Source organism: Mustelus asterias, chromosome 18 (genome assembly GCF_964213995.1).
Source record: "Mustelus asterias chromosome 18, sMusAst1.hap1.1, whole genome shotgun sequence".
Lineage (NCBI taxonomy): Eukaryota > Metazoa > Chordata > Chondrichthyes > Carcharhiniformes > Triakidae > Mustelus > Mustelus asterias.
Window position 1 is genome coordinate 56867615 of NC_135818.1, and position 12811 is coordinate 56880425.

A 12811-nucleotide genomic window follows, 5' to 3' on the forward strand; every position below is an offset into this window, starting at 1 on the left:
TTCCTAGTACAGGGCAGGTGTCCCATCGCTATTAGCTACTGGCACATCAGAGTCTGGTAGTTCCCCAATATCAGCAGGACCACTGGGGGCAGTGACCACAGCTGGCACCACAGTGGAATCTACTCGAAAGGATACTCTGGGAGCCTCCATACCAAGGTGAGCGGGGTGAGATTGCTTGGGTGAAGCCCTGATGATGGGGAATGGTTTCATTATGAGGTTTACAGGGGTAAGTTTCCCAAGGGTGCCTCTGTTTCCCCGGCAAGTCCAACTATTGGACTTAGTATGCCAGAGAAGGAGACCCCAACCAGGTTGTAGGCATACCTGCCAGGGTTTATCTGGCGGCTTGCCCACATGGCAAGGTCCCCCCCACCGTCACTGGGAGAATACTTGCAGCAGCAACATGAGGCCCTTAAATCCTCCTTCTCAAAAGACCAAATCCACCGCCTATGCCCCCTCATGATCACCAATCGCTTCACACACAGCTGTACCCTCCTTTCACATGATTCCCTCTGCAGTCCCAGTGCAGTTGCATGGCCATTGGTGTGAAACGTAGAGCTGCCCCTCTGGATGCCTGCCTCTCCCCCACCCCCCGATCTCCGCCCCCCCCCCCCCCCCCCCCCCCCCCACCAGATACGGACCCAGTGCTCTGGTACTCCCATAGGACATATTGGTGGCCATGAGAAGATCCTCATTGACAAACTCTTGCAATATGAACCTGCTTGCACCCACCTTGGTGTCTGGTACAAACTGGCTCCCAGACATGGTGTGCAGTTCAGACAGACGGTAGAAAAGCACTCTCCTGACTTCCATGTGGTGGGTGCCCATTGCAGGGAGCACCGCAGAGTTAATGCAGAGTGCAAAGTCGTGTTAATACCTGCCAAGCTTCTTGATGGGGGTAACAGCTATCAGACCTGGTGTCTGTAACTGTTAGCAGGATCTGGGATGGAATGTCAGCAATAAACCACAGAGCCGGTCCAGCAGAAAAATGGCAGGGTAATCAGTGCGACAGTAGTGAGATTTGAACTCAACCTCATATAAACCTCTTGGAGGTCTTTTAGCGGGCAGGGAGAATACTCGTCACACGAACCCCAGCCTCGTTGAGACCTCCGACCTGAGGACCTCCGGCCCAGCCTGAGCCCCCGCAAGCTCCTGCACGCTTTGAAGGCCTCCCACGTCGCACCATAGCAGCGGCTGACTCACCGTTCTGCACCCTGGAGCATGGTGTTCCGCGGTACTCACCTCCTTGCAATTGTGGCACCTGAACCACATTTCAAGGAACCAGTAGCGATTTGCGATCATGTGACATCCCGCCAGAGAGATAGGAAGATTTTTTCTGTGAGGGCGGATGATCACGTGCCGAACTCGCTAATAAGATTGAAATCCAGTCAATGTCATGCTAATCAGCCTCGTGTCCAGAAATCACACAACCCGGTTTGCACCAGTAGAAAGGGACTGGGATGATTGCAAGCCTTACGGCGCCGAGCGTGAAACCCGTTTTTAGGCCTGCACACAATTTTCCAAGATCGGCGCGATCTGTGTAGGTTCGCCGAGGCAAAAGAATTGCCCCCAGTGTGTCAACAGGATAGAAGGAAAGAACAGAATATCTTAACTGAGGCAGTGAAGTAGAGGTATGCTTCACTAACGACTTTTATGTCATCCTTTTCCATCATCCCACCTAAGCCCCTACCTGTGATTTTTGAAATCACTTATTGCAGATATTCAATAAGGATCCAACTGCACTGAACTCCTGAGGCTTATAAAAAAAAAGACCAAATCCACAAACATCCACCATACATTTCAAAGACTGTGACTCGTAGTCAATTATTTAGTTCCACTAAACACTTGGTGTACCTGAATTTCACTGCATTCTTCAGGGGTGTATGACCATACCGATCTTTGGCATAAATAGTGGCTCCACGACTGAGCAAGTACCCCACAACTTCCAGGTGTCCCTCACAAACTGCCACATGGAGTGGGGTTCGTCCATCGTAATCCTCACTGCACAAGTTGCCGCCCTGAAAAGCATTTTTAAAAATTGAGTTACAGAAGAAGTGAATTGCAAATTTGCCTTCCTGAAAACCTCTGTAATTTATTTTTGGTCTTACTCTTTGATATAAAGTTACAACGCATAGTGAAAAACTAAATTCATGCTGTGGTGTGAAGACCAGAGATGCAAGGGCACAAGACATGGATTAGTTGGATTTTTTTTATTTGTGTATGGGATGTGGACATCACTGATTAGGGCAGCATTTCTTTCCCATCTCTAATTATCCTTGAGAAAATGAGAAAGTGCTGCCTTCTTCAAGTGCTGCTGTCCCTGTGGTGCAGGCACACCCACAGCGCTGTTAGGGAGTTCCAGGATTTTGACCCAGTGACAGTGTGCATCAGTGACGGAGGAAACTAAAGTCAAAGGTGGTGGGTGGAGTGCCAACTATGGGAACTGTTTTGTCCTGGATGGTGTTGAGCTGCTTGAGTATTGTTGGAGCTTCACTCATCCAGGCAAGTGGACAGTATTCCATCACACTCCTAATTCGAGCCTTGTAGATGGTGGACTTGCTTTGAGGAGTTGGGAGATGTTACTCACTGCAAAGTTCCAAGCCTCTGACCTGCTCTTGTAGCCACAGTATTTATATAGCTGATCTAGTTCAGTTTCTAGTCAATGGTAGAAACCCCCAGGATGTTGACAGTGAGGGATTCAGCAATGGTAATTGAATGTCAAGCTGAAATGTTTGGTTCTCTATTGTTGGTGTAGTCATTACTTGGCATTTATTTCATACGAATGTTACTTGCCACTTATCATCCCAAGCCTGAATTTTATCCAGCCTTGCTATATATGGGAATGGACTGCCTCTGAGTTTTTGATGGAGGGTAGGTCATTGATGAAGCAGTTGGGCCTAGGATTTTGCCCTGTGGAATACCTGTAGTAATTCCAAGGACCGAGAAGAGTGACCTCCAATGATCATATTCATCTTCCTTTGTTGGATACTAAATTGGTCTTATTATTCCTAACTTGGTAAGTGGAAAAGTCAATTGAGGCTATACAGAACTTAAAGCACATGCCTTCATCTGATCTTTATCTACTTTTGATCACTTAGGATTCTGGCTGGTCAGTGCACAAAGGCTGATCTCAGGTGAGCATGGAATTGAGCCCAAATGTGATGCATTCAATGCCTGAATAGCTTGTGGATATTAGTTGTATTATGATTGTATGTGGCATTGTGTATGACTTTGATGGGACGATATTTAGAGTATTGCACACAGCTTTTTCTCCTCAGCTACAGAAGCAAAAACTTGCCTTAGAGAAAGTGCAACAATAATTCACTAAACTTATTCCTAGGGTGAGAGGGTTGTTGTATGAAGTGAGTTGAAGCAATTTCCATATGGTAATCAGCTCTGCGCTGATTTCCAACACAGAGCTGATTACACTTAGAAAAAACGGCCTGGGAGATACGCGATCGGCTGGATGCTGGTTGCGAGTCCCGCTAAAGGCCCCCCCCATGCTACTTGAGCAGGGCAGCAGACTGGGAGAACACGGGCCCATTTCTTTCCCCCTTTTCAAAGTACTGACTCACACAAGGATACAGTTTTAATGGCATTCCCATTATCTGTGAGCTTAGAGAGAGTCTCAGAGGGCTGTTCAATGAGAACAAATTGATTGTATCTTCATCCAACATCTATAAGCATGCATTTCCTGGCAGAAGTGCATTATTATTAATTTCTGGAATGTGGGTGTCACTAGTTAGGCCAGCATTAATTACCCATCCCGAGTTGCCCTTGAGAAGGTGGTGGTGAGCTGCCTTCTTAAATTGCTGCAGTCCCTGAGGTGTAGGTTCGTCCAAATTTATCTTAGGGATGACATTCCAGGATCTTGACCCAGCCACAGTGAAGGGATAGCGATGTATTCCCAAGTCAGGATGGTGAGTGATTTGGAGGGGAACCTCCAAGTGGTGGTGTTCACACATATTTTCTGCCCTTATCCTTCTAAATGACAGTGGCCGTGGGTTTGGAAGTTGCTGCTCTCGGAGCTTTGGTGAGTTCCTGCAGTGAATCTTGTAGATGGTATGTATAAAGTTGCTGAAGAGCGATCTGAGGGGAACACAGTCTGATTTTCTTTCACTCTCCTCACTTCAGCGGCACCAATACCAATGCCTTCAGCTGAAATCAAAATGCTCAATAAAGACCAAGGGTTCTAGAATTATTTTTGTAGCTTTCGGATTTTTTAACATCACAGCCAGGAGGTTTGTGTCAGTAATACCCACAAAACTATACATATGCTCCAGAAATGTAATCCGAGAGTAATTGAAATAAAAAGATTTTGTAATGTCTGTACTAACATTTTTTTGCATATGGCACAGTCCTGTAACCTCAGTTTCGATGTAAATCTTTTAGACAAAAACCTGTATGTCAATATGCTACAACGGAAAAGCCCCATGTAAAAATGCGATGAGGGTTAAGGCTCATATAGAAGATAAACTGGTTGGGCCAAATAATTGGTGTCTATATAATGGTGGAATTTTCCCAAACAAAAACTGAGGGTGGAGTTTTATTTATTTTAAGTTTTATTTTATTTTAAGTTTTACAAAAAAAACTCTACATGGCAAACGAGTGAGAAAACGGGAGATTTCCAGACTTGTCTTTTGGGCAAGTTTGAAAATGCAATCTTATGGCACTTAGTGCGAAAATAGTGCCAGGATGCGATTCACACCAGCAAGGCGGGGTGGGGGAGGGGGTTGCCTGAACTCACCTGGGAAGCTGGCTGCTGAACTCTAGGGGCGCCATTGTGCAGGCACCCCAATCTCCCAGAGTACTGGGAGATCTCCTGCCGCCCACCACGTCTGCGCCCGCACCCCACCCCCCACGAACATTGAGATCTCCATAAAAGACATCGGGGTCCCTCCCCACGGACATTGGGACCACCCCCCCATGCTGATGGCACCCCCCTGCAGACTTCCCTCCCTCCCGCCCCACCACCAATCGCTGCCACAGCAGAGTTTCCTCTCCCCTGCCCCCAATTGCCTCCCAGCAGAATTCTCTCCCTTCTCCCTGCTGATTTCCACCCCTCCCCCCCCCCGGGGAAGATTTCCCCCTTCCCTCCCACTCTGACAGAGTTCCCTCTCTCCCTCCCACCCCAGCAAAATTCCCTCTCCTCCCCATCACCCCCTGGCGAATGCTCCCCTTCCCTCCCACTCTGATAGAGTTCCTTCTCTCCCTCCCATCTCTACGTAGCCCCTCCCCCCCCCTTGTCTCCCCCCATCATAGATCTACCCCATTCTGGCTCTGCCATCCAGGCACTGCCCCTGGCACAGTTATGGTGCCAGGTGGGCAGTGTCAGGGTGCTCAGTGGGCACTGGCAGGGTGGCAGTCAGGCACTGCCCCGTGGGCACTGCCTAGCCCTGCTCCTGACCATCTGGGGGGACTTCAATGGCCTCTGATCCCCCCCCCCCTTCCCAGCGAGGCCATCACATCTGGTCCCCATTGGTGATAAGTAAGCCTAGATTATACTAAAGCATGTCATTAATATTTAAATCGGCTCCGCCCAATCTTACCACCGTGTCTCAAAAAATATATTTTTGTTCAAACATCATACTCACCATAAGCAATACCAACAATCGTGTACAGGCAGATTTGGATATTATGGCATAAAGCTCTATTTTAAGGTATTTCAAGTTAGCTTTTAGAATTGATTTTTGGCTGATATCTAACACGTGGATTTTCAAAAGCTGGCTGTTGGCACCACAACACATAATTCGCTGGTTTATGCTGAAGTAGGAAAGAAGCTATTATACGTGAGAAGCCAGTCTCCAGAGGTATGAAACACTAATCTCGTCAATTAAAATATGAAATCAACAACTGCGGATTTTTATTACTTTTTATGTTTTCCTTTTTTTTTTACCATTTCTAGTATCTCCTCCAATGTTCCGATATCACCAGACTTTGCAGCCGCACAAGCCAATGAAGGAGACAGAGCGTCTCGGATAGCCTCCAATTCCTATTGTTTTAAAGGAGAATAGAATATTTAAATTTAAGTTCAAGTTTTTTTATTATTGTCACAAGTAGGCTGACGTTAACATTGCAATGAAGTTACTGTGAAAATCCCTGGGTCGCCACACTCCGGTGCCCGTTCGGGTACACTGAGGGAGAATTTAGCATGGCCAATGCACCTAATCAGCACGGAGGGAAACCCACGCTGACATGGGGAGAACGTGCAAACTCTGCACGGACAGTGACCCAAGCCGGGAATCGAATATTAATTAACCATTTTGACAGCAGCACGACATATTGATACTCATATGCACTATCCCCATTTCTCACATGTTGGGTGGAACTTAATGCCATTCAAGGTTGATGGTGGGACGGGGGTCATTTAATCGGGCATGAGGTCCCGTTGTTGCAGGGTGTTGGAAACCATTTGGTGGGTCTGAATGAAATCTTTGTAGTCTTAAGTAGGTAAACTCTATGTATTTATTAACTACAAGAACTACATACATATACACAGAGAGGGTTCCAGTTAGGAGCTGCCTCCAGGCTTGCTTCTGCACGCAGCTCTGCCCAGTGCTAGACTGACCCCTAGATTTAGGTCATGTGTTCACTTACATCACTGTGTAGGCAGTAGTGTACTCAGTCATACGTATTTGCATCATTCTTACTACCCCATCCATTCCCTTCAAGTCTCTGAGTTCATCGGTTCAGCGATCTGGAGACTATATTACCCTTCTATATCTTGTTCACAAAAGGAGGAATGATTGGCTCTGTTGTTGCAGGAAAACCTGTTGATTTGGAGATTGTTCTGGTAATTGGGTATCTTTTTATCCTCTTTTTTCATTCCCTAGTATTGAACTGCTGTTTGCTGATTCGGCAATTGCGGTAACAGGAGGTTGTTGTTCCATCCTGTTTCTTGTGGGGTGAACATTATGCTCGTCGCCATTTGTTTTTTTCCTCTTCTTCTTTTGTCATATGGGTAATCATGATGTCCTCCTTGATGGAAGATGGCCATTCCTGTTATGAGGATATGTTTTTTTAAAATATGTTCAGCTTTGTGTTTGTCTGTGTGGTGTGCTGTTGGCAATGACTGGCTGCTACTTGGTCCAACATCATCGATGGCAACGTCATGCCATTGTGAACAGTTTTGGTCCCCTTCTCAAAGGAAACATATACTGGCATTGGAGGCAGTCCAGAGAAGGTTCACTAGGTTGATCTCGGGTATGGAGGGATTTTCTGACGAGAGGTGGTTGAGCCTGTACTCATTGGATTTAAGAAAAATGAGAAGCAACCTTATTGAGACATATAGGATTCTCAGGAGGCTTGACAGGGTAGAGCTGAGAGGTTGTTTCCCCTTGTGGGAGAGTCTGCAACCAGGGGGCATGATCTCAGTGTAAGGGGTGGCCCATTTAAGACTGAGATGAGGAGGAAGTTCTTCTCTCAGAGTGTAGTGAATCTGTAAAATTCTATGTATCAAAGAGCGAGAGAGGCTGGGACAGACAGATCTTTAATTAGTAAGGGAAACAAGCTTTATGGGGATAAGGTGGGAAAGTGGTGTTGAGGATTATATCAGATCAGTTATGATCTTATTAAATGATGGAAATGACTTGATGGGCTGAATGGCCTATTTCTGCTCCCATGTCTTATGCTGGCTGGGAGTTGCAGCGTTTGCTCTATGGTTGCAGTATTAACCTCATGAACAGTCATTGGAACTGGAAGTTGAGGCTCAAGAGAGGAAACCTAGTTATGGATGACAAACATCAGCTTGAAGACTTATTTTCCACCATAACTCAGTGACTCCAGAATCATGCCTATGACTGGAAGTTGGATTCCTTGGGGCCTATGGATTAGGATGTATGTTATTCAAAGCCAGAGGTCTTTCAGTCACGGTTCTTTGTCCAATAGGATCATAACACTGGGTCCCATGTCCAATTGAAAATTTATGAATTGGCTATTAACCAACATGTCCGCTTCCAATATAGAAATCCTAGATCTTTGATTTCATCCAGGGAGCATGCGTCCTCTCGCTGTGCAGTCTCAACCACATGAATACATTTGGGTCTTCTGTGCATTTTGATATTTAACCCTTGCACAGTTTGCCCAAGTGGCTGATCCTACAACATTGAAAGCCTTAGGCTGAAATTGAAGGACATTGATCTCACCCGTGGGGTACTTTGTTCCACAGTGCTGGCATGGTCATTCGACTGATTGGTTATCAGGGTATTGCTCCTATGGCTTGGAGTGTCACTGTTTCTGTGCTGTTTAACAAATTGAAAAGTGACATTTCCTTTGTACCGTGGTTTATTTTCTCCTTTTAAAATGGAGCTGTGCTGCACAGGGAGTTCGGGTTGCCTAATAATCTGGATAGGATTCTTGAGGGTTAGATCTTCCTTCACTTGCTGAGAGTGTGTTGACCACTACTCCTACAACTAAGGGCATCATCCCACTGCCACTGGTAACAATTCAGAGATAGTTAGAGGAACTTGCTATGCAGGGAGCATGACAAATAAATCTATGTCAGGCCACTTGCTGGCTCCTTAAGGCGTCCCTTGTTCAAAGGCACTTAGTGGCTAATCAAGAGACTCATTATTGGGAAGTGGGGGGTGAGCCCGCGGAGAGCCAACTCTGCCTTTGCTGCCTCCTCCCTCTCCCCTCACCTATGATGGCACCCCACAATGCCACTTGCTGACATTTTTTACCTGTGGTCTGCAGTCCAACAATGATTCTAGGCCTTGGGTGGGTGTAATACTGGCAAAACCACTGTTTCACTGGCAATGCTGCTGTTTAAAAGAGTTGCTGTTCGAGCAGTGAAACTTGTGATCCCAGTGTCTTTGACCCTGGAAAAGGCCCGCCATTTGCCTGTCAAATGGCTGAATGGCACGTGATGTGGTAGGCTTTCCCTAAAAGAGGCGGCACTAGGCTCTTGCCAGGTCTCCATTTGGTGGGCGACACTCATGTTGCTTCCATTAAATGCCGCACATTAAGTTCATGGTCATATTATTTCGGCATAAAAGCAGCGCAGTCTTTAAAGGGGTTGAAAGTGTTTATCAAAATATCAATTAACAGATTATATTTTACAGTTATGGCACACTTCAGCATTTGAACTACAAAATTTACCTCTCTGCAGCTGACATTAAGGGACTTGGCAATGGCGTTAATGAATCGACTGTCGCGAAGAGAAATTTTTGCATCTCCAAGTGTTGCACTCATTTCTCCTCTCAGATTTTCAGACAGCATCTTGAAGAAAGCAAAACTAACCCCATTAGTTCAACATTGCAAAATCACAATATGCACGGTCAAATCTCACTTTGAGCATTCGACTTTTTTTCTAGCATTTATTCAAATGCTGGGTAAATATAATTAAGTGTTGATAAAAGGTTTCAACTGAATTCTCAGCCTGTGACATTTGAAAGAGAACAAACATATCCGGTCAAAATATGCTGAAAAATGAACAATTAGCAGCAGGTGAAGAATGAATGTGCAAATCGCCCAGCAATATATAACAAGGACGAGGAACCTTGTGAATTATGAATCAACTGCTACTCCCATTAATTTCCCGAAAACAGTGCCTTGCCGTAACCTCCATGTGAGTCCCATAAAGTTACAGCATTTGCCCATTCAATGTGCCATAGAAAAGTAAATCTAATTATTAACAGCCTTTCAACAACATGATAATTGTTAATGGCCACCAATCCACCCTTCTGGTCCAGAAAGAGAAGAATTAATGCTGACATTTCATTCTTTTACGTGGCAAATTGTTGGAGAAAAAAGTGTCAAATCTTAAATTTTAAATCTTTCTTGATTTTCCTTTTGGTCTTTTATTTTTCTTTTGATTTAACATTTTTTTCTTCTCTTAATTTTTCTTTCAGGTTCTGATTTGTCATTATTTCACCCAATCTAAATTACCCTTTTTTTGGTTTTTCCCTTGTATTTTCTCAAATCCTACTGGACCTAAACCCTACGAGCCACAGAGATACCCTGTTGGTTCCAGTGCATTCCTTGCAAGGAAAAGAAGCAAACTGACATAAGTTTTAACTGGACTTCATTAACTGTAATGTTCCCCAAAAAGCTTGAAACTACACAGATGGAAGAAATATTGTTTTTCAGTGTTTTGAAATTAAACTTTGTGCCATAATAAGGCAGTAAAATTATTAAAACAAAAGCTACTGGGGAAGAAAATGGATCTTAAAGATTAAAGATAAGACCTTAGATTAGCTGAAAGATTAGAAAGATTCGCATTCTAATTAGTATTCTGTAACTTGATTTTGTGTCTCTGTATGCCCTGTTTGAGAGCAGATTTCCACTCCATCTGACGAAGGAGCAGCGCTCCGAAAGCTAATGACATTTGCTACCAAATAAACCTGTTGGACTTTAACCTGGTGTTGTTAAAACTCTTACTGTGTTTACCCCAGTCCAACGCCGGCATCTCCATATCATGGTATATATAGACACAGACTCAATTGCAACATAATGGTTGGAATGCGAGTCTTAACAGGTAATCAAGTCTTTACAGGTACAGATAATGTGAGTGAGAAAGAGATAATGACAGGTTAAAGAGGTGTGAATTTTCTCAAGCCAGGACAGTTAGTGAGATTTTGCAAGCCCCGGTCAAATGGTTGGGGTTACAGATAGTGTGACATGAACCCAAGATCCCGGTTGAGGCCATCCTCATGTGTGCGGAACTTGGCTATCAGTTTCTGCTCAGCGATTCTGCGGTGTCGTGTGACATGAAGGCTGCCTTGGAGAACGCTTACCCGAAGATCAGGGGCTGAATGCATTGGCATTGACATTAACCCTCTCTCCACTTACATTGTCTGTACCTGTAAAGACTTGATACCTGTAAAGACTTGCATCCCAACCATTATCTTGCAATTGTGCCTTTGTCTATATATGCTGTGTTTGTGAACCCAACTCTCCACTCACCTGATGAAGGAGCAGCGCTCCAAAAGCTCGTGATACCAAATAAACCTGTTGGACTTTAACTGATGTTGTGAGACTTCTTACTGTGCCCCCCTCTGAGAACTAACACTGAAATACCCAAAGAGGAGTACCTTGCCCTATAATCTGCAAAAAGTGTGTGTGAAGTGGCGTGACCTGCTCTTCAGCAACTTCTAGTGGTTAAATAAAAATAAATCCCTGACACTCTAAAATCAACACATAATTTATTTATCTAACTAACATGTGAGCAAAGGAACTATGCTATTAACAAACCAAATAAATCCCTTCTAACTATTCCTGAATGAAACAAGATTCTAATGGTATGCTGTTCCAATAAATACAATTCCCACTCATTAACAAAAATAATTTAGTCACTCTCTAAATTACAATCAGGTTTTGTGTCTTCTGGAATATTGGTACCTTTGCTTTCTAGATGGTGCTTTCTCAAAGACATAGATGAAGCTATAAGAGCCAGCGATTCTTAATTCAACTTCGCAACAATAGGTACCCATCACCTTAACCATCCAACACTGATACATTGCATCTACAATATATGCCATCTAGAACATACACTGCAGCATCTTGCCAAGGCACCTTTGACAGCAGCTTCCAAGCTTATGATCTTTACCATCTAGAAGGACAAGGGCAGCAGGCACATGGGAACACCACCATCTGCAAATTCCCCTCCAAGCCCCACACCATCCTGACTTGGAATTACATCGCCGTTCCTTCACTATCACTGGGTTATGTGCTGGAACTCCCTCCTTAACAGCACTGTGGTGTATCTACACTATATGGATGGCAGTACTTCAAGGCGGCAGTTCATCACCATCTTTTTGATGGCAATTAGAAAAAAACATTTGCACAGCACCAGAATATTATTTTGTGACTGAAAAGCATTACCTTTCTCTTCTCCTGTATGGTCAGTTCTGTCTTACCCAGTACATAGGACAGTTTGGCCAAAGCAGCTTCAGGTGTCATATCACATCCAGGAATGAGACCTAGGTCAGTGAGAGCCTGAAATCAGAAGTTCACAGGACTTGAAACAAATTCAGCTGAAATAAAATGAACTTTTTCCATATTTAAAGAGAGTATAACATACACCTGATTTCCTTAAAATTAATGCTTGATTTAATAGTTAACGATCCAAATGGGCAGAAATCCAGGTAATAGATTTTAGCTGTGCAAATCTTTTTAAAATTATGCACAATAGGCATAACATTGTTAAATAAATGCACTTGTTAAAGTTTTTCAATTTTTAATGCTTATCAATTTTTTGTTATTTGTTCATGGGATGTAGAAATCCCTGGCTATATTAGTATTCATTGTCCATCCCTTTGGAATTTCTTTTGTTCGATCATGGGATTTGGGCATCACTGGCTGAGCCAGCATTTTTTCCCATCTCTGGTTGCCCTTGAACTGAGCTAGGCCATTTCAGGGGCAAGTAAAAGTCAACTTTGTTCCTGTGGATCTGGAGTCACATATAGGTCAGATCAGATAAGCATGGCAGATTTCCAACCCTAACAAACACTAGTGAGCCAGTTTCTTTTTTACAGGAAAATAGAAGACAGAAGTGCACTCAAAGCAATCTTATAAATTACTTTGCTGATAGAGAAGCAAAAATATTATTAACTGGTAATTAATTGTCTGATTGTTTAATATATTAAGGTTGATTTTAATTTCCAGCTGTTGACAACTCATCTGAATGATTGACTGGACAGGACCGGGGCAGGACCTACTCAGTTAATGGTAAGGCATTGGGGAGAGTTATAGAACAAAGAGATCTAGGGATATAGGTTCATAGCTCCTTGAAAGTGGAGTCACAGGTTGATAGGGTGGCGAAGAAGGCATTCAGCATGCTTGGTTTCATTGGTCAGAACATAGAGTACAGGAG

The 12811-nt window shown here is 44.0% G+C and overlaps 1 protein-coding gene across 1 annotated transcript in view; it reads right to left on the reverse strand.

Moving 5' to 3' along the window:
- The window catches only part of aspg (asparaginase homolog (S. cerevisiae)), an 80818-nt gene that overhangs the window by 18338 nt on the left and 49669 nt on the right, over positions 1–12811 (reverse strand). The window contains exons 9-12 of the mRNA XM_078234058.1: positions 11821–11934; positions 9097–9216; positions 5894–5989; positions 1852–2015 (exon numbers count right to left, since the gene is read on the reverse strand). Coding sequence (XP_078090184.1) covers positions 1852–2015; positions 5894–5989; positions 9097–9216; positions 11821–11934 — 494 coding nt within the window. The remainder of the gene's footprint in view (positions 1–1851; positions 2016–5893; positions 5990–9096; positions 9217–11820; positions 11935–12811) is intronic.